The following is a 23838-nucleotide window of genomic DNA, read 5'->3' on the forward strand; positions in this document are numbered from 1 at the left end:
CCTTCTTCTGTACACAACTAGTGATCTTTGACCAGTCTACCTTTGGTCCAACAAGTTTCTGTAACACTCTCAGAACTCCTTCTCTCAATTCGCCTTTGCTGGAATGCTGAAACTCAGAACTATTTACAACACTTTCAAAATCATTGAATTCTGACTCTTTTAGGATTTGTGACATTAGCTGGGTGATTTCAGCTAGGGACATATCATAGAGCTTCATTTTTCTGGACAACTCTGTCCTAAACTCAGAAAAATTTCTATGCACTGATGGCAAATTTTCAGCAATTCTTTCTATGGCTTCAGGACCTATAGTGGTACTGACTGCTTGTAACTGCAGTATGGGGGTTACAGATGGAACTGTGTCAACCCATTTTGCCCTACTCTGAGACTTTTGTCTCGCTCCACACACTTCAACTGCATTTACATCTTTATCCATCAATCCAGTATTGCTGTTGCCCTCTAGTCTACAGAAAGACTGAGTCAGGATAGCTTTCATCTGACTGTTCATCTTTTGAGTCACATTTGGTTGAGGCTTTGTTAAGGCCCAACTTCTGAGTGAGACAAGACACTCGAGAGTGCAACTGTTTGTTCTGCTCTTCTAACTTAGCAATACGTTGAATTTGGTCTTGTGCAATGGATATAGTTAATTCTCTGTGGCAGCAGATAATGCCCTTCATATTTTTCTTCCAAATACAAGCACCAAGTACCTTTTTGCATTCTTCAATGGACCAAACTTTTTTTGGATGAATCCCAAATTTCTTTGTCAAATCCAGTCTGACTGACTCAGTCACTATTGAGTCCATGTGCTTTCCTAACAATGATTTGAACTCACTATCTGTCCATAAAGGGGTAGCTAGTCCACCTTTCTCAGTTGATGGAATTAGTCTAGCATTCTTTCTCAACATTTTGTAATGTCTTTCTGGCACAACAATACACTTCAACACTTCCCTGACAGAGCAGAGGTTAACCTAGTTAATACACATCGTAATGTATTCAACCTTCTCTGGCGAGCAGAGTAGAACCAACTTGCTAGCACACTGTAACAGTTGTAACCTTCCCTGAATTAACAGAGGATGAACCTTCTTCTCTAGCAAAGCAGAGGATGGCTATTCTGTTAACACACTGTAGGAACTGTGGACGAATCAGACAAATGAATCATTCAGATGATTCTTTCAAAACATATTTCTAATTCAGAATCAAGGTTCCGGCTCCAGCTTGTTTACAGAGAGAACCAATGCTGATTGTTTTTACGACACCCTATGCTTCCTGATAGCAGGATAAGTGACAAACCAAAGGGTCACCCAAGAAGATAAAGATTCTTTGATCACCAGAGCAAAGAAACAGAGAGACAATGCAGACCCTTTTGTTTCCTTACTTCACAGAAAAACCAAAGAGACTGTTCTACAAATATAACTGCATCAAAATTGTTCCAACAATTTTAATGGACTTATCAAACATCTTTTAACTACATACATTTTGCCTTATGTGTCCACAAGTACTACCTGTAACCAGTTAAGCTTTAGAACACTCACAACTCATGCAAATGTGTTGACTCTTGACTGAATGACTGAAAGTATGCCTTATTTGGACTTAATTTGATTCTTTCCCCCTTTCCTATATCCTGACTTGAATGAAATCTGTTTAAAATGTATTGTATTCCATTTAATAGAAATTGTTAAAATGGCACTCTCTGCTGAAGCAGAAACGGGATGTAACACCTATGTTTTATTGGGGGCAGAGAAAAGCCCTTTTGAAACAGGACAATATCTGATTTGCCAAAACTCCTCAGAGGTGTGACAAACAACTAAGTTTAAATTGTCAAATTGCAAGATAGTGAACTAGTTAGGTAAGTTCTGCTCAAAGAAGTCAAGACAAGTACCAAGAACAATGGAGTAACAAGAAGAACAGACAAGCCGCTCATTCAAGCCATCCAACCTTCACTCACTTTTCTTTCCTTTTTCTTAATTTTTCTTTTCCGCTGAAAGTCTTGCGTTCTTCTGCCGCTTCAACCTTAACTCCAGCGACAAAGAGACTTCCTTTCATTGTTCCACACAGACCTGACCCTGGACAAATCATCGACTTGGGAAACCCTTCTCTGCACGACGAGTGAAATTCACATTTAAAGTCAACGCAAGCAAGTACCTCCAGATTAAAATTTAACTGGTGCATTTAAATTGATTCATGGTTCATTCAGGTCAGATCTTCTGAAGAGCATAACTTTGCTAGGAATTCATCATATCATATCTCTCTTAAAACTCTTTCTCTCTCATTTCCTTTCTTACTGCAATGCGTGAATGAATGTGTGTGTATGTGTTAGTTTGTGTTAGAATAAATAAAGTCTCTTTAAGATTTTTAAAAGAAAGTGTCTTGTATTATGCGCTTCTATAATTTAATGTCTTAAACTGCTTTAATCAGTGTTTTCACGATCGTTGGATATTTATATCCGCTAGAAGAGCTTATTACGGCTCGAGCAAATGAATGCTGGACGAATCAGTTGCTCGGTCGTAAACTTACAACTCTTTATAATTCTCTAATATATTATTTTATTTGAGCTAATTTTACTCCCTAGGGTTTGTTCCCTACAACGCCACCTTCCCTGATTAAACAGAGGATACCAATATTAGCACGTAATGCTAAAACTTCCCTGCCTGAACAGAGGATAAACTTCATCTCTAAAAGAACATTTTTAGAGGATAACTTAGTTAACCAAACCCTACAGCTGTCTGTTAACTCTTCTCTGACGGCGCAGAGGATAACAATTTTGTACTGGTCTTAATGGTTCTTTTGGATAGAGTATCACTCACCAACCCTTGGGTGTACAGGAAAATTCAGCCTGGATCTTCTTTTGGATCAGATCTCTGTTGTGCTTGAAGTTTCAATCTGGATTGAGGTGAGAAGCTCTATCCGGGTTACGGCACCAAAACTGTTGGAAATCTCAGAAGCAAAGACCAGGAGACTTGGATGTATCTTCAGCAGGATTCTTTATTGAGAACATGTGCTGTCGGTAGCTGCAGTCATCAAGTCTAACTAAGGCAGTGTACATTGAAGTTTATATACATTTTAGGGGGCAGTGCTTAGGGATAGAGACAAAGCACCAGGGAGACAACCTTAAACAAAGCATGCAAATGAAGTATTCAGGTATAGGAACCTGCCCCAGACTCTAGAGTGTCGCCAGTCCTAATCCAATCAACATACCTATTCAAAGAATGGTACAGGGGCTCCAAGAGCCATTAACAACAAAAGGTGAGAATCTCAGTAATCTAACTCGTTAGACATATAATAAAGAGAACAGGAACAGGCAGAAAACCCTTGCTGGAAACTTTGCTAAACCGAATCATTCATCAAATGTCGTCATCTTTACCTTAAAATGCTAAATACAATGTATTTCACCTTATTATTTCAGGTGATGTTATGTCAGGATGTAGGATCATCAGATCTTAAACAGATTCTTAAATTTGTAATCCCACACAGTTGTCCAAAAGACGACCACTGACACCTTGCACAAGGAGGGCAAGACACAAAAGGTCATTGCAAAAGAGGCTGGCTGTTCACAGAGCTCTGTGTCCAAGCACATTAATAGAGAGGCGAAGGGAAGGAAAAGATGTTGTAGAAAAAAGTGTACAAGCAATAGGAATAACCACACCCTGGAGAGGATTGTGAAACAAAACCCATTCAAAAATGTGGGGGAGATTCACAAAGAGTGGACTGCAGCTAGAGTCAGTGCTTCAAGAACCACTACGCACAGACGTATGCATGACATGGGTTTTAGCTTAAGCCACTCTTGAACAACAGACAGCGTCAGAAGCATCTCGCCTGGGCTAAAGACAAAAAGTACTGGACTGCTGCTGAGTGGTCCAAAGTTATGTTCTCTGATGAAAATAAATTTTGCCTTTCCTTTGGAAATCAGGGTCCCAGAGTCTGGAGGAAGAGAGGAGAGGCACACAATCCATGTTGCTTGAGATCCAGTTTAAAGTTTCCACAGTCAGTGATGGTTTGGGGTGCCATTTCATCTGCTGGTGTTGGTCCAATGTGTTTTCTGAGGTCCAAGGTCAACGCAGCCATATACCAGGAAGTTTTAGAGCACTTCATGCTTCCTACTGCTGACGAACTTTATGGAGATGCAGATTTCATTTTCCAACAGGACTTGGCACCTGCACACAGTGCCAAAGCTACCAGTACCTGGTTTAAGGACCATGGTATCCCTGTTCTTAACTGGCCAGCAAACTCACCTGACCTTAACCCCATAGAAAATCTATGGGGTATTGTGAAGAGGAAGATGCGATATGCTAGACCCAACAATGCAGAAGAGCTGAAGGCCACTATCAGAGCAACCTGGGCTCTCATAACACCTGAGCAGTGCCACAGACTGATCGACTCCATGCCACGCCGCATTGCTGCAGTAATTCAGGCAAAAGGAGCCCTAACTAAGTATTGAGTGCTGTACATGCGCATACTTTTCATGTTCATACTTTTCAGTTGGCCAAGATTTCTAAAAATCCTTTTTTTTGTATTGGTCTTAAGTAATATTCTAATTTTCTGAGATACTGAATTTGGGATTTTCCTTAGTTGTCAGTTATAATCATCAAAATTCAAAGAAATAAACATTTGAAATATATCAGTCTGTGTGTAATGAATGAATATAATATACTATAATATATAATATAAGTTTCACTTTTTGAATGGAATTAGTGAAATAAATCAACTTTTTGATGATATTTTAATTATATGACCAGCTCCTGTATATATGTGTGTATGTATGTATATGTGTGTGTATAAAATTTAAGATAAAAGTTACATAAATAAAGGGTTTATCAAACTATTCTAAACCAATAACTTCCAACTGCTGTTGTTGTTGTTGTTGTTGATGTTGATTCCTTCATCAATAGTCCTGTCTTGACCTGGCAGATGCTATATGTGAGAACATTTTGTGGTTGGCTTGACATCAGCTCAGTAGAGTGCTTTGACGTAGTGGGTCAGCTTGCATTTCTTTTATATGCTCAGCTAGTGCCATTTTGGAAAAACAAACCATTAACAGTGTGAACTAATGGTGCCAACCTGCAGACTTTTCCGTTCATAAAGGCGTAAGAGTGCATAGCTGATGTATCATTGACAAGGAAATGTTAGTCAATGGTAATTGGTCAGCCTCAGTCTAGGAGAATTACAGACACAGGACACTGTGTTCATTTGTATTAGTAGGGGTTAATGTACAGTCAGTTTTTCATCTATATCAGCTAAAGCTGCACAGTTAATTGTTAAAAGATCTCAATCACAATTCAAGCACCCATGCAATCTTATTCGTAAATGGCAATGATTCTCCTGTGTCTATTAAACCTTTGACAAAATCACAATGGAACATTCAGATCTGCATTGGCATTGCCACTGACCCATAGATTGCAGTTGTCATGTATAGGTATTAAACGGCTTCACAAACAGTCTTTTTAACAACAGTATCATTATTTGTGTGTTACAAATATTCAAATGATCACAGAAGTACTGGGATAAAAGTTGATAGTTTGGATAAAAATCACTGGTAACACTTTAGAATAACTCACGCTATGAAGCATTAGTTAAGAATTAGTAAATAGTCAATTCATCATTTATAAAACATTAATAGACATTAGTAAGCATTTATAAATACAGCTAAAAATGCTTTGTTCTTGATTTATAAGCATATCTATAATGAGTTTAATAATTGTATTTTCACACTTTATTAATGATCAATTTATAATTTCTAAATTATGTATTACATTATTCACAAACCAGTTATTTAGGAGTTGTCAGTGGTTCATAAGATCATTTAGGAAGTGTAAGTAAATTATTAATAAAATATTTAAACGTACGTTTATGCATCTTATTAGTTAGACATATAGTATTAGTTACTTAGTGTGTTAATAAATGCTTTATTAACATATTCCTAGTGTCAAAACTATCTCGGTACTAACTTTAAAACATTAGAGAACAGCAGTGCAGAACATCACTGAACCTTTAAATCTCATTTATAAAAGCTTTACAAAGCATAAACAGTCCTCACTTTAGATGAGCTCACAAAAATAGTTAACTGACCACTTCTAAATGTTTTATAATTACCTGAATTAATCATGAATTGCAGTAGGAATATGTGTTAATAAAACATTTACTTACACACTAAGTAACTATTACTATGTGTCTAAATAATATGTTTAAATGAATGTTTAAATAGTTTATTAATCATTTGCTTGCACTTACTAAATGAACTACTGACAACTCCCAAATAACTGGTTTGTAAATAATGTAATACTTAATTTAGAAATGATAAATTGATTATTAATAAAGTATGAAAATACAATTATTAAACACATTATAGATATGCTTATAAATCAAGAATAAAGCAATTATAGCTATATTTATAAACCACGTACTAATGTCTATTAATGCTTTATAAGTGATGAATTAACTATTAACTAATGCTTAATTAATGCTTCATAGTGTGCAGTTATTATAAAGTGTTACCAAAACACTGATGTCTATTGTAGCGATCAAAATACAGCAAATCACCTTTTGAAAAACGTTTTAACCAATTTCCAATTTAATTTTAGTCTACTCTAACCAACCCAAGCTTCAGCATAATTTATAAATGTAAGTGCTAAAAATGTGATTTTTTTTTTCAGGGTTGCCAGCGTATTGTGGAGGACTGGCAGAGGATCTTGATGGTGCGCTCCCTGGTCATTAGTCCACATGAGGACATGAGGACGTGGTTGAAGTACGCTAGCCTCTGTGGAAAAAGTGGAAGACTAGTAAGAACAACAGTGTCACATCCAATCTCAAACTCATTATGTAACACATAAAATATCATTGCTCAAAAGCTCAAGCTCAATTTTACAAAAGGAAAAACTCAGTTGTGGAAGTTTTAAATATCTTCCAGAATGTGACAGTGTTTAGAAATTAAACTTCCTTGTTTGTTCAAAAAGAAAAAAAAATTTTTTTTTGAAACCAAGCTGCCAAAACAACTATTTTTTTTTTTTACTTTCTTCTCTTTATTACATAATAGAGATGACTACATCTGCATAAAACTGCATAAAACTGCACTTCACTAACACACCTATTGGTGTGTTAGTGAAGTGATATGGACAGACTGAAAAATTCTGGGATAAATGGACTAAAAATAACATTACCTTCCAGAGGATCCTAAAGAGTTTTCAGAGTTTCTTTGTTGCAAAAATGTTTGTTGCTTTTTATGCATTGGTAAATCAAGTCAGTGACTAAACTGTCTACTTCACATTGCTGTACATAGTAGCACAAATATCATCTTATTATCTGTTATCTTGTTATTTAGATTGTGTGTTTTTTTTAAATCCTACTAACATGTATTATTATAACAATTAGAATGATAACATATTATATTAATATAATTATTATGCTGACCATTATTTGTTATAACAAATAATTCTTCCACCAAGCAGTGTAGTTCTTCAGCAACTTTTAGCATAATGGTTGCCAAGCAACAGCTACACTCAGCATTGGCACATTAATACTGATGTATTGAGATCACATTAATGAAGATTATAAGAGTATTTTACAACAGCATTGAATGGGACCCTGACCCCTTGCCTCAAAAACATGAGCTCATGAGTCTTGAGTCTTGACTTAATGACCTGTAGTGACGATCAAAAGAGCAGGAAGCCACTGAGAGAAAGCAATTGATTAGGGGATGAAAGACATAATGAGATAAATAAGATAATGAAAGCACTGTTCTTGTGCACTCAAAGACCTTGGTGGGGTCAAGATTATATTACTGTCTCAATGGATTCTGATTGACTTGTTTATTTACAAAGAGATTGGTTTCTAACAGATGTCTTTTGTGAACCAGAGAAGTTAAGGTCTTGGAATCAGGCACTGAAGATTAGTGCTCTGTCTGTGATTTCCACACAAGCAGCTTAATTTATTTGGCTGAATCTCATAAAACATGTCAGATTTCACCACAAAATGTATATAAGAAAAAAAAGTCTGTTCTTAGAACCCTTTTTCTCACCATTAAGATTATTTAAACTCTCAGTTCTGTACACCTGGAATGTTTTACGGTTACACTTTATTTTGATGGTCCACTTTAGACATTCTTCTAACTATGTTTAACTTTGCAACTACATGTCAACTAACACTCAGAGTATTAGCGGACTGTTGGGGTGTAACGGTACATGGGTTCGGTACCGCAGGGGGAGAAAACTTAAGCATAAAATTGCTTTTTTTCTTATTTTTTATTAAAATGAACCTTTGTCCATAGCAAATTTGGAGTCTCTAACTTAATCCCTCTAGCGCCACCAGCTGTCCAAAGTTGCACTTATGTTTATGCTAATAACTTTTGAACCGTAAGGGCTAGAAACTGATTCCTTTGGTCAAGCCGATGCTACCTCATCTTCTGTCATGAAATGAATTTTCTGAGAAACGTACTTTTTCGAACTCCTCCTAGGCCGTTACTCCGATTTTCATGAAAATTGAACCAGATCACCTTCAGACCATGCTGACAAAAAGTTATGGAATTCAAGTCGATTCCTCAAACTGTTGCCGTAAAACACGCGAACGAATTGTACGTAGTGCTTTCAAAAATAGACATATGGCTGTATCTCCGCTTTATCGTATTCAGACCAAACTTCGTACATGTCATCACAAGCATGACCTGAGGCATCATGCAGTGTTTCGGCGCAGCGCCACGTACTGGTGCGGAAATATGAAAAATTGATATTTTTGCTTATAACTTCTGATGAGTTTGTCCAAAAATCATAAATTTGGTCTCGTTGGGTTCAGGGCATCATGCCGAGTCGAATGATAAACAATTTTCCCATATCGGACATTTTGGCCATCGGCCATTTTGAATTTTGTGCTAAAATGCTGTATTTTACGAACGCATTAGCGTATCTTTACAAAACTCAGTATGGGTCATCCAGCACAATGCCCTGAAGGAGCCTGAGAAGTTTCGGACCACCGCCACCTTGTGGTCAAAAGTTATAACAAAATTTACAAAAATGCTAATAACTTTTGAATATTTTATCTCATTGTAATGAAACTGGTCTCAGTTGATTCCTTGGGTCATGCCGAGAACACAGATATCAAATTTGCCATAGTCGGCTGAACTTCCTGTCCGCCATATTGTTTTTCTTTAAAAACCTACTTTTTCGAACTCCTCCCAGACTTTTGCTCCAATTTTCACCAAAATTTAAATGTATCATCTTCAGACCATGCCGACAAATAGTTGTGGATTTCAAGTTGATACGTCAAACCGTTTTCGTATACCGGAGCAACGAATTTGAGGTATGATGCAAAACCCACTCTTGAAGCTGTATCTCTGCATTGCTTTATCGTATTCAGATCAAAGTTCGTACATGTCATCACAAGCATGACCTGAGGCATCATGCAGCGTTTCGGCGCAGCGCCACCTACTGGTCTGGAAATATGAAAAATCGCTGTTTTTGCTTATAACTTCTGATGGGTTTGTCCAAAACTCATAAATTTCTCGTTAGATTCGGGGCATCATGCCGAGTCAAATGGTATCCCATTTTTCCATATTGGACATTTTGACCGTCGGCCATTTTGAATTTTGTGCTAAAATGCTGTATTTTACAGACGCATTAGCGTATCATTACGAAACTCGGTATGGGTCTTTGGCACCATGCCTTTACAATACTCCAAAAATTTTGTCGCAGCGCCACCTTGTGGTTAAAAGTTATAACAAAATTTACGAAAATGCTAATAACTTTTGACTATATTAACCGATTGTAATGAAACTGGTCTCAGTAGATTCCTTGGGTCATGCTGAGAACAAAGATATCAAATTTGCCATAGTCGGCCGAACTTCCTGTCCGCCATATTGTTTTTCTTTAAAAACCTACTTTTTCGAACTCCTCCTAGACCGTTGCTCCGATTTTCACCAAAATCGAACCGTATCATCTTCAGACCATGCCGACAAAAAGTTATGGATTTTAAGTCGACACGTCAAACCGTTTCGTATACCGGAGCAAAGAATTTGAGGCAGGATGCAAAAACGACTCTTGAAGTTGTATCTCTGCAATGCTTTGACATATTGACACAAAACTTTGCAAGTGTCATTGTCACCTCACTCTGACCATACCACATTAATTTGGTCACAGCGCCACCTATTGGTTGAAAGTGATTAACCAGTAAATCCTCTTTTTTGATAATTTTTCAGCTCTTTTGCCTAAAATGATCTTAATAGGTCTTTTAATTGCTCACTGTTGCAGCTGGTCTGATGCTCACGGCCGTGTTGGCTGGCTTGTTGTGCTGCTTTTGTGTTTGGCCCCGTAATTGCTGCTTGCAGCTATATTATTAAAGGTTACAATTAACAACAGAGCCCAAACTATTAAATTCAAAAATTTATTTTTAGATATAATAATCAATACACAAATAAAAAAAAAATGTAAATTGCACATAAGGCAGGTTTTGCATTAACTTCTAAATCTAATTATAAAATTATTTTTCAATTATTTTTTCTACTCCAACTCATTTTTGAAATATGATCGTTAACACAGTTACTGTCATAACTTGTTTTCATGACAAATTTATTTAAAAATATATTAAATAATTAAGATATTACTAACAGGTAAAGTAAATATAATGAATATATAAGCTAATATATACAGAGTTAATATTGTGTCATAATTAAACAAACAAATCCAGCATTTTGCAAACACGATTTGCTTTGCAAAGGAAAACTCGACTCGCAAACAAACAGAAAGTGATGTGCAAATACAAAGGTCAGTTTGAGTGAAAACACAGAGTAACAAATATATGTATTGTTTTACAAATATAAATAAATGAGCCTACATCATATTTCACAAATAAATACAAACTAGTCTCCCGAGAGAAGCCCCGAAACATGCGTTTATAATAATAATAATAATAATAAAAAACAATAATAACAATAAAACTTTCATAGTGCCTTTAAAAGTTGCATCTCAAAGCATTTTACAAGAACATACAAATACAAGGGAATAGAGGAAATAAAAGATAGAAACATGCATCAAAACACATTTTAAGACATATGTAGTTATATATATAAAACAAAATAGTCACGTATTGAAAATAATTTTACAAGTTTACAGCTGACGAAAATGAGTGGTGAACAGGTGAGTTGGGCGTTTCTCAATACCAAGTACGCAAAGTTTGGTAATTCTACATTATCTGCAAAATGTAACAGCAGCAATCTTCATAACATCACTCGGCTTGCTCTGGCTATTCCGGTTATCTTTGTATGTATAACCGCCAGCAACATGTTATACAAAACATGTTGTAAAACACCAATCTGCCTCTTTTCATTTTCATTTAAACATTACAAAACATTCAGGCAAATCTTACATTGATTATCTTCATTGTATGTACAATACCAGTCAAAAGTTTGTAAACATTAAGGATTTTTTTTAATGTTTTGAAAGTAGTCTCTTAATCTCACCAAGGCTGTATTTATTTGATCAAAAATAAAGTAAAAACAGTAATATTATTGCAATTTAAAGTAACTGGATTCTCTTGTATATTTCAAAATGTAATTTATTCCTCTGATTAAAGCTGAATTTTCAGCATCATTTCTCCAGACTTCAGTGTCACGTGATCCTTCAGAAATCACCATACTCACCTGTTCACCACTCATTTTCGTCAGCTGAAAACTTCTTGTAAACTTTTTTTCAGGTTAGCCTATATGCATATATATATATACAGTATATCACAGAAGTGAGTACACCCCTCACATTTTTGTAAATATTTTATTTTATCTTTTCATGTGACAGCACTGAATGAATGACACTTTGCTACAATGTAAAGTAGTGAGTGTACAGCTTGTATAACAGTCAGGCATGAAAATCTCTCACCTTTCGGCGAAATTCGCCGTTTTGAAACCAAAATAGGTGACCTACGTGAATCGTGTAGATTCAATGAGAATTTTTTTGGAGGGGGGGTGGGGTATATTCATATTCAGTGAACTGCGAACAGGTGCGCGTGCCAGAAGGGAGCGCGAGATTCGGTGAACTGCGATTCAGTGAACTGCGAACAGAATGGAGCGTGAATGCATTGAAATATTACGCGAAGGGGCTTGCTTCACCAGTGCAGACCACCATCAGAAGCTGAAAGCACGCCTGGCCTCGGCGATTTACCTGACTGAATTTGGTGAGTGATGGCAGGGCTCGATAATAAGGACTGCCCGATGGCCCTGGGCCAGTATGAACGACGCTCGGGACAGTAGACGCACCGGTCACTTGCCCTATCGGGCCAGTGCTGTAGGGTGTGCGTTTATATCGTCCATAATATCGTAATTGTTGATTTAACGATCTGAAATGATCGAGTATGTCCCTCACTTTACAAAAACCAAACAAAAACACACCCATTAAGTGCACGCATGCACTACTTGACATAGTCCAGTAGGTAAGAGTAGTGTGTGCGCATATTAAAGTGTACGCTTTCACTGCGTGATTTAGTCTATTAAAATGCCTTTAAAATGCCCCCAAAATTCAAGATAAGGGGCAAAAATGCCCCTGTATATATTTCATATTTATATAATTTAACATCTAACGTCATTTTAACCAATATTACACAAAGAGTGCCGTTTTTCTCCAAATATTAGCATGATTACAAATGTGATAGATTTTATTCAGCATACAGTTTAATGAACAAGAACTTAATATCAAGTGACTTACATTTTAGACACCAAATCGTCTGTTTCACTGTATTTCGCCAACGAAAATAGTTCCAAAGTCCACAGAATTGTTTTACGTCTTTGAGCAACACTTTCTGAATGAATCAGCCGCTTGAATGAATCGGTTGAATCTGATTCACTCATTAACAGTGATTCGCTGCCACCTACTGGCGGGTTTAATTTCACATTTAAAGTGTCTTCATTTTTTTTAAAATAATTTCAAATAACTGTATTTAACGTTTTATATTTTGAACATTAAAACATTTTTATGCATCTGTAACTGCTCTTGATTAACTTTAATAAAGTTATCTATTCTATAGTTATACATTATATATTACATAGCTATACAATTTCTGTACCTGAAAATCTTCTGTTTAAACCTACATGAAAAACTTGAAAAGCACCATTTATTTAATTTATATGTTTGTTCTGTTGTATTTATTTGCGCTATTACTCGTAATTTGATTATTTGTTACTACTTACTGTTTGTCTAACCATATTTAAAATATTTAATCTAGTAGCTTTTGGTGTCATAACCTTATTTATTGAGGTTAAATGTATCAAAAACAATGAAAACAATAACTATGCTTACTTTATAGGCCCATTTTCTTGTCTTTTACTTTTATTAATTTTTTGTTGTGGGGCCCGGAAAATTTTGGCGGGGCAAGTGAAAATTTGAACCACTGGCCCAACTGGGCCTGCAGAAAAAAATCCTTAGCGTTGAGCCCTGGATGGTTTCAATAATTTTAATATTTTCTGGTATATCGAAGTTAAGTTACCCAGGAGCTCTGTTGACATAGACTTAGCTAACGTTAGCTACAGCTTGATGAATGGAGTCATTGAACACAGCAGGAGAGAACGCAACGTTAGCCAGCTAGCTAAAGCTCCGGTGGAAAATTATTAGCTAACGTTACTGTTTTTGAGGAAGTAGATTTTGAGGTGAAGGGACTGACAAGGCAGAAGGTAAAGTGGTCCACCGTTCTATCAATAAGCAGACCTGCCAACCTGTACACAATTTGCATAGCGAAAAAAAGAAAGAAAAAAAAAAACAATTTGCATAGCGGATACGAAAGAAATGAAAGAAATACACATTTTGACTTCAAAGTACACTGGTACGATTTGTCACTCTAAACTACGCAAAAACCTGGTGACGCCTCTGTGCACGCGCAGTCCTCAAATCAAGCAACAGCAAAAGAAGAAGAGTTCGACCAATCATAGCGCTAGGTTCTTCCCCCAAATATATTGTAAATGTTAGACCCAGTGACAGGCTGGCATGAAATGGCTTGCATAATACTTAGTAAGGAGGCCATAATAATTTTTGACTCATGGCTTAAGTTTAAGTTTCTCCAGCTCTCCCCAGGTTGGCAAAAAAAGCATCTCAAAATGCATCAGATTGATGCTTTAAAATATGGAATATTTAAATTTTGAATAATCATCAAATTGGTCTGCATGGCTGTCATCCCAGAAGGAAGCCTCTTCTAAAGATGATGCACAAGAAAGCCCGCAAACAGTTTGCTGAAGTCAAGCAGACTAAGGAACCATGTCCTGTGGTCTGATGAGACCAAGATAAACTTATTTGGTTCAGATGGTGTCAAGCGCGTGTGGCAGCAACCAGGTGAGGAGTACAAAGACAAGTGTGTCTTGCCTACAGTCAAGCATGGTGGTGGGAGTGTCATGGTCTGGAGCTGCATGAGTGCTGCCGGCACTGGGGAGCTACAGTTCATTGAGGGAACCATGAATGCCAACATGTACTGTGACATACTGAAGCAGAGCATGATCTCAGGACAGTATTCCAACATGATACCAACTCCAAACACACCTCCAAGATGACCACTACCTTGCTAAAGAAGCTGAGGGTAAAGATGATGGACTGGCCAAGCATGTCTCCAGACCTAAATCCTATTGAGCATCTGTGGGGCATCCTCAAACGGAAGGTAGAGGAGCGCAAGGTCTCTAACATCCACCAGCTCCGTGATGTCATTATGGAGGAGTGGAAGAGGACTTCATTGGCAACCTGTGAAGCTCTGGTGAACTCCATGCCCAAGAGGGTTAAGGCAGTGCTGGAAAATAATGGTGGCCACACAAAATATTGACACTTTGGGCCCAATTTGGACATTTTCACTTAGGTGTGTACTCACTTTTATGGCCAGTGGTTTAGACATTAATGGCTGTGTGTTGAGTTAATTTGAGGGGACAGCAAATTTACACTGTTATACAAGCTGTACACTCACTACTTTACATTGTAGCAAAGTGACATTTCTTCAGTGTTATCACATGAAAAGATATAATAAAATATTAGGATGGGTTGTAATTATTTGAGAAATGTGATGTAGGCTCATTTATTTATATTTGTAAAACACAATACATATATTTGTTAGTCATCTGCGTTTTCACTCAAACTGACCTTTGTATTTGCAAATCACTTTCTGTTTGTTTGCTAGTCGAGTTTTCCTTTGCATAGCAGAACATGTTTGTTTGCAAAATGTTGAATTTGTTTGTTTAATTATGGCACAATATCAACTTTATAAATATAATGCATATATTTAGTGAAAAACAGTGCTCCCCTGTATTGTTCATTTCTCTAATGAACTAACATGCTGTGGACACAAAATGACTTGCCTGAGGTTAATGTAATGCTACATGAGATATTATTCTCAAGATGTTTTATTGATGTCTTTCTGCAGTAGAAACACTGGTTGAGAGATTACACGTAAATCGCCTGTTCTTTTTTTTTTCTGTGCTTTTTCCTGTTGTGGTTTATGGTGGTTAGCCTTACCACGTGTGCCCCCTTCTGGATTGGAGTGTGGATCGCCTGTGACTGACTGTATTCGTTGTCTGACTGTATGCTCATATCGTGACGTTTGACGGTGTTAAGGATAGTAGAATAAGTTGACATGTAGTTGCAAAGTTTCTTATAGTCAGTAGAATGTCAGTTGCGGGACCAACAAAATAAAGTGTTAGCAGATCAAAATAAAGAATTAAGTCAAGTAAAGTCAAGTCACCTTTATTTATATAGTGCTTTTTACAATGCAGATTATGTCAAAGCAGCTTTACAGTGATAGAGGGCACATAATTTTGGCTGTAAAGCAGCTCTAGAAGAAAATAGTGTCATTGTCCAACTTAAGTAAGTAGTATTGATCAGTATTGATTCATTTCATTGTCAAAAATAATTAATTTAGTTAATTTATCTATACAGCAGCTCTGGAGAAAACAGTGATGTCATCGTCCAGCTCAGTTCAGATTGTATACAGTGGTGTCAATGCAGGCAGATCAAAAAACATTGTTGGACATCAAGTTAACAGCCACCATTGAATGTAATTTAATGGCATTTTTTGTGGATGTTTATCGCTACACCGGTTTGGAGACATAAACAGACACTTTGCCTTTTTATTTAGTGCTGGGGTTCCCAAAGTTTTTTTTTTTTTAGTTTTTTTTTTTTTTTTTCCATCCGAACCCCTCTGACATAAAACATTTTTAAAACATGACATGCAGGTAAACAAATAAAATCTATTATTTAGTAAATGTTTATTTTTGTTGTTTTATTTTAAATATATTTACTATATAATTGGGTAGCCCTATATATTTATTTGAATTTTAAATTTTTCATGATTTAATTCATTACTTTTCATCAACTCTCAAACCTCCTACAGTTCCCACAAAAACCTGTTTTAGAAACATTATAAATATACGATTAGCCTGAGACTAAGCCTGATTAACTAACATAGTTTGGTAAAAGGCAGTAACACGTTTCTAAAAACCTGATAAACTGTTTGTTGCTGAGATTTAATGTAAAATCTTTGTATGTTCCTCAGGCACTAGCCCATAAGACCCTTGTTCTCCTACTTGGTGTGGATCCCTCCAAACAGCTCGACCATCCCCTGCCCACTGCCCACCCTCATGTCACCTATGCTTATATGAAGTACATGTGGAAGAGCACTCGCAAGGTAAACACTCACAAAGTGCACTTGAATCAATGCCCCGGGAAGTTTTTCCAGTCATGTACAGTCAAGTACAGCTTCTGTCTGCTTGAATGTGAAAAAACAAAAAGGGTCTGCAATATCTGGAGGAAGCTATGCATTAGCATTCCCATTCATCTTAAAAGCAGTTGCTTATCTGGCAAATTCAGTCCTGGAAGTACATGACTTGTCTGCTGCAATCTTGGCTCATGGGCACTACAGCCAGATTGTTTTGAGCTAAACACCTGAGCAATAAATGCTATTGACTAATCATTCTGGTGTCACAGGAAAATGACATAATGACAACGTTAATTGGCATTTTCACTGGTGAAAACTCTATATAATATAAATATCTACAATTTACATTTTTGCAAACAATTTCATCTGAATTAGGGCTCATACTGTTCCCAAGCTTCATACTGTCAAGGGCAATCAAAGCCTTGTGAACTGAGACTTCAGTAGAGCCATCAACCAGGGCACGCAAACCCCTTGTAGCATAGTGTGTACTGACCTCCAGAACCCCTTGGTGATTACGGCACAGGGAGACAACTAGGGCCCCAAAGTTACAAATAGAGCATGTACAGACCTATATTGTAAAGACTGGGATGTCATAAAAACAAACACTAATGCAGTATTCATAAAATAACATAATTCACAGTTTTTGGAATGCAGGGATTGTTAATCATTTTTGTGTTGTGAAAAGTTTCAAATACGTTTTTCCTATTGCACAAGGCAATATGTGTTAGAGGTTAAGACAAAATCGTGTGAAATTTACGGATTCCATTTAGTTTATCAAAAGAAAACAGCTTTATTGAACAGGACTGTAATAAGTTTTGGGAAATTCCTGCCTTGCCAAAATTCCATGTTCCGAACCTAGCCTTTTAAATAAGATCAATGGAAGCACTCTTTCAAGAGAGGAAGACAGACTCACAAAAACTTGTTAAAATTATCCAAAATCAATTTTTGAGCAAGTACATAACCAGCCAGTGTTCAAAACTATCTCCTTACCTTAGCCCAATTCACAACGGTAAGCTTGTAATGTTTTCTAATTCGAGTGGTACTGGTAGGTTTCCGGGAAATTTAAGCATCCCGCCATTTGTCTTTGCATCATTGCGTCACGTCTGTTTACATAAAGAGCGAGTCCCAGCTAGTAGGCTATATCGCATGTGAGGATGCTGCAGGTGGCGGATCATTTATAGCCTTTTCTCACAGCAGCTCATTTATAAGTGATAAATAATTGTTCATGAAGGCTGGAAATGAGGTGTGCATAATTATTAGGTACACTTTCTTTTACAGATAAAATGAGCCAAAAAAAGAGATTTAACTCAGACTGAAAAGTCAAAAATTATTAAATGCCTATGAGAAGGATGCAATACTAATGCAATACTAGAAATATGAATACTTTTTTTTGTAGGCTTTATAGACAGATAATGCTGTAAATTTAGAATTTTTGTTGTCAATTTAGAAGTAATTCATTTCTTTACTGGTTACTGTAATCTTATTACATAACTCAAGTTACTTGTAATGCATTACTCCGAACTCAAGCCGGGCTCAGACTACAGGAGTTTTTAATTCCTAACCAATTATGAAATCTGGTTGCAGCACGCACATAAGGAGAATCTTTTTTTTTCTCCCAAATCTTTTTTTTTTTTTTTCTTGCAAATCTCATGCACACACTACAAGATTTGAAAATTGTAGTGCAGCACACACTACAGGATATTATTAAGATTATCATGCCCAGAGGAGCACCTCACGTGATCTCATGGGGAAGTGGATATAAATATATATACGTAGCAGATCGTTGCTGCCAGATCTAAACAGGTAATGTTTACATTTACTAGCAGCTTTTTACACTCACCTGGTATGTTCAAAAGCATAGTGATTTCTCCCCAGCTTTTCTCTTTGTCCGTACGGTTGTGTCATGTTTTCGAAGTCACGTTATTCATGCAGCCGTGTTGGCTGCATGAATAAACTAAACCACAAAAGTGCACTCCCATGCAGCACTGATAAACTTGCTCGTGCCACTTAACCAGTGATAAACACAACACAAGTTATTTGACCCATTTCAATTTGACACTCCTATGATATTGTTACCTTAAAAGGCAGTTTATAACACTAGATAAACTGTAGAAATGTTGTTGTTGTTGTTGTTTTGTAAAAACCAAATATCTTAAATATCTTCAGTTTTAATGAACTTAAAAATTAAAATAGAAATTTAATAAGGACATTCAATTAAGACCCTGATAAAAGACCAATATCTTTCATTCTGTCAGAATTACACATAGCCCTATATAATTTAAGTAATAAACATTTTACCTTTATTTTGTTGCTGTTGTTAATAGTAGTAAATAGTATTTATTATTATTATTATTTTTTTTTATTAAAAAAAACATTCACTTGGGAATGCATCAGATGGATAGGCTGGATTTTTCCAGACAGGCCATTTCTGATTCCCTATATGCAGCGGTTATTTATAATGCTGTTGTTATCAGATGTGGATAGATACAAATTTGTGGTATTTACTTTTTAATACATAAATATTTTCAAAGTCAGATAATTTGTACTTTTACTGAGAGAGTGTTTTATATTGGTGTGGATTCTGTACCTTTACCCAAGTATGGAATTTGTGTACTTTTTCAACCACTGAGAAATATATCACCACTGAGATATATATGAGCAATATCACATAGTTGTGCAATGTGGCTCTATATCAACACTCCTGTGATTACGCCAGTGGGGGTGGCAATCACAGCCATGCTGATATAGAGCCATATTGCACTACAATAATGTGATATTGCTTTTATACAACAGGTCGACGCACTTGGCCACAAGTAAATAGATAAGAAACAACAACGGAGGGTCTTTAAAAACCCTCTTTTATGTGAAACTCCTCAATACCAAATAAAGCTAAAGATAAAGCTGTTCTCGGCAGGTACATGAGCATTCAAATAGGTGCTGATTATATATAAATCGCATATTTGAGATCTAAATAACTACATTCTCTCCTTAAAAAAACAAAAATAGAACTAGAATATCGCATTGCTGGAAAAGGCTCTCAGCTAATTAGAATAAGACCTAACTAACTCATTTTAATTTAAGAATAATACAGTTTAGAATAAATAGGTGGAGTCCACACCACCTGACTGTGCTGTTAGGACATTACTAGCTATTACACTATTTTGACACGCTATGACCACCAGTTAGACTTCCATATAAATGTGAATAAACTTAAATAGCTCACATAAACATTACAAATTTAAGTAATAGCAGGAGATCAAGCTCTCTGTCTTCTTAACTTAAGCTTGAAAATGCTTCTTGTTGGGGTTCTGATTAGCAACATTTTCAAGGATGCCAAAGAGATTGCCCAGTTAGAAAGGGTTTTTATGTTGCACCACAAGACTCAATAATTAATGATAGAATAGTAGATTCATGTAGATTCATGATCAGTCATCGGATGTTTTTTTTTAAAAAATAGACTCTAATCTAATTAACTAATTGGATAATTCCAGTATATTTAAGTTTAATTGTTTATTTTGAAAAGTTGTATTTTACAGTTCATTATGAGGACTGTCACAGGAAAATGTTTCTGTAAGAGAAAATATAACACAATTGGAATAGGCAAGTTAAATATAAGAGGAAGAATCTTAGCTTTTAAAGACAATATAATTGTGTAAGATCAGTGTCCCATAATACAGCTTATGTTATGTCTGTGAGTGTTTACGTAAGTGCCAGGCACCAAAAATTACAGACCAAAAAATTCCTGGCGTACACACATGGAGCCATTAGCCTCATTGAAATATTCCTGTAAAGATATCAGAAACCAATAAACAAAATTACTAAAACATATTGAATTGTGAATTGCTAATGGTCACATTAATAGAAATCACAAAACACATTTGACTAGTTGTTTGTTGTTGAATGAGCTGCTCAGATTTTATGTGTATTACTCAAGGAAAATATCTACATAATGCAATGACCGGCTTATTGAAGTCTCTAGAAAATCAGCTGTTGAGGCATAGTGGCTAATGCAAATTGCTGGTTTGAGCATGGGCCATGGGATTTACTTGCATGATATATTCAGGCATTTGTTCTATCTGCGTCTCTCTCAGATTGATGCATTCCAGCATATGCAGCACTTTGTGCAGGGGATGCAACAGCAAGCACAACACGCCATTGCAGCCGATGACCAGCAGCACAAACTGGAGCTGCACAAACTAATGGCACGGTAAGTACAGCTCACAACCATATGTTAAATCTTTGTTAAACATACAAACCGTGTTTAAAGGGTTAGTTCATCCAAAAATGAAAATTCTGTCATTAATTACTCACCCTCATGTCGTTCCACACCTGTAAGACCTTCGTTCATCTTCGGAACACAGATTAAGATATTTTTGATGAAATCGAGCGGTATATGACTTGTCCATAGACAGCATTAAAACACTTTCAAGGTCCGGAAAGGTACTAAAGACATCGTTAAAACAGTTGATATGACTACAGTTGTTCAACCTTAATATTATGAAATGATGAAAATACTTTTTGTGTGCCAAAACAAAAGGAAAATAACGATCTCTTCTCTTCCCTGTCATTATTCTTAAGCAGGTGACACAGTAAGCACAGTGAAGGCTTCCATGTTTACATCTGAATGCCAGCTCAGTATTGGCCAAAGAAGATATTGTTGAATAAAGTTGTTATTTTCGTTTTGTTTTTGCGCACAAAAAGTATTCTCAACGCTTCGTAAAATTAAGGTTGAACCACTGCAGTCACGTCAATGGTTTTAACAATGTCTTTAGTACCTTTCTGGACCTTGAAAGTGTTGATTACAACATTATAAATATAATTTTTATATTTATAATGTTATATTATAAAAATATAACACATTAAAAAATACCAAAGAGTACCAAAGATGAAAGTATTGCTATCGGACTCAAGTGATATCGGTGCATCCCTACCGATAAATAATAATTACATGTCATCATAAAAATATAATTACAATGGCTGGTCGAGTTACAGATAGCAGTCAACAAAGCATTAGCAAAACCAGCAAATTGTTTTTGTGTCGAGACACGACAACTTAGCAGAGCTTTCCGAGCTGCAGACACAGATGACACCCCCACTGGACAAATGTTGCAGCTCAGAAAAATCCCGAGCACAGCAATAGAAGAATAAAAAAAGAATATACAGTCAGAGGACAATGTCTCTGTAAAAACAAACATCACACAATTCTAGTGGATCATAAGTAATGATTGAGAGGAATGTCACTGAGTGAACTAAGAAAGAATGCAATGACAAAAGAAATAAATCATTTTTTGTTTGTAGTTTATTTAAAATATAGTTATAAATGAGAAAATGGAGTGGCATTTAATAGACAGAACCGTAGATCACTGACAAGCTACGCAATATCGCGTTCATTATCTCAGATGAATCGCCTTCGATAATGAACGCGATATTGCGTAGCTTGTCAGTGAACTACGGTTCTGTCTATTAAATGCCACTCCATTTGAAAGCAGGTAATGGCGATTTAGTGGTAATCAGGGAACCGGCTTTACTGACGAAATGCGCGTGACAATTGCATGCAATATATCGCCCAGCCCTAATCTGTTCAAAACAGGAAAAAAGAAATCATCTAAACATTCATAGTACCTCTATGACATTTTATGTATTATATTTGTTATATTATAGAGCCTACATGTCTGTATTATAATATTCACAGACACTATATCGTGATTAGAATAAATAACTTAAGAATAAAAAAAACTCACCATTCACAATCATCGGCTTGATCAAGTTGATCCACGATTAAAATTAAATTGAAAGTGTTCTTCCTCTGAGGTAAGTTCTTCCAGAATTAACCCTCACTGCATCTCAAAACGATGTACATGAATCTGACTAATCTTGATGCATTTTTCCGAGCTGATGCGGGCATTCACTCTCTCTCACTCACTGATCGCCTCAGAATTTCAAAGGTTTTTTTGGACGCATGTCTCATGTTTGTGTGATTCGTGTATCATGTTAGTTTTCTTTATTTTGCAAAAAGCACAACATTTTGTTTTTACTGTGAGTGTACACAAATAAAAAGACATTCCACAGTTTTTAATAATATATAACTCTTATTTGTATGTCCAAAATTGCTGGAGTATTTTGAGTCTCTTTTGCACTGATAAGAAAAAAAAAAAAGCAAGTAAAGGCGCCAACGACCAGAGCGTTAATAATTGTCCATTTTTTTATTTCATTGAACATTCTTTTGGCAATACTTTTCTTTATTTAATAAATTGTAAATTTTTATTGTCTGCGATTTTCTCATCTTTATTCGTTAGCATGTCTGCTTAGCTAATGACACAAAAAATATTGGGTATAATATTCAATTATTGATTCTTCTAACTATTGTGTGAAAAATAAGTACATTTGTGGTTGATTTCAGCCCACAGTTTTAGAATTGGATTTGTTTTTGTTGTTGTTCTTAATTTATTACTTAATGTCAAGTTATATAGTATATATATATCATGCTGTAAACTGCAGTAACCGCCAAAAATATTAATTTAAAATGTTCAATATTCTGAGAGGATCACATGCCTTTGCTAAAAACAGAAGGAGATTGTTAGTATATTATTATTATTATTATTATTATTATTATTATGTGTATATATTGGGCCATATGATTGCTGGCCACTTGGACATATCTGTGATCCATTCGTGGTCTGAAATAGCGTAGGGATCTGGTAATGTCTCTCCACCATTACTAAGAGTTAATTTCTTAATATAATCAGCGGAGTCGATTATATAATCCACACTACCTGGCTTCCAAAGTAATTGATGCTAGCCATTTCCTCACTGTCACACACCTAGCTAGCTGTCACACATCTCATGTCTTGTACAGTATTGTCAGGGTTCTGTGTTTGTTTTCTGTGTCACATGTTCTCTTTTGTTCAGTTTCCCGCCACTTGTTAGTTCCCTTAGTTACCCTGATTTGAGTTCATTAGTCCCAGGTGTGTCTTGTTAATTAGTTTTGTTTGCCCCTTTGTTTGCCCTGTATATATTCCCTGTGTTCTCCCTCAGTCTTTGTCGGTTCTCGTCTGTATTTTATGTTTGTGTTTGACGGTGTATCCTGGATTATTATTAAAGTCTTACTTTCTGCATTCCTCCTCATCGTGAGTGTTTATCCACCATAGCACGTGACAAGTATGTTTACAGTATCAAATTTCTTTCAAATGACATAGC

The 23838-nt window shown here is 36.0% G+C and overlaps 1 protein-coding gene across 1 annotated transcript in view; it reads left to right on the forward strand.

Annotated features, from left to right (window-relative positions):
• The window catches only part of LOC125280006 (serine/threonine-protein kinase mTOR), a 178071-nt gene that overhangs the window by 65150 nt on the left and 89083 nt on the right, over positions 1-23838 (forward strand). Inside the window, exons 7-9 of the mRNA XM_048210303.1 lie at positions 6645-6770; positions 16480-16611; positions 20733-20848. Coding sequence (XP_048066260.1) covers positions 6645-6770; positions 16480-16611; positions 20733-20848 — 374 coding nt within the window. The remainder of the gene's footprint in view (positions 1-6644; positions 6771-16479; positions 16612-20732; positions 20849-23838) is intronic.

This window comes from Megalobrama amblycephala, linkage group LG12 (assembly GCF_018812025.1).
Source record: "Megalobrama amblycephala isolate DHTTF-2021 linkage group LG12, ASM1881202v1, whole genome shotgun sequence".
Classification (NCBI taxonomy): domain Eukaryota; kingdom Metazoa; phylum Chordata; class Actinopteri; order Cypriniformes; family Xenocyprididae; genus Megalobrama; species Megalobrama amblycephala.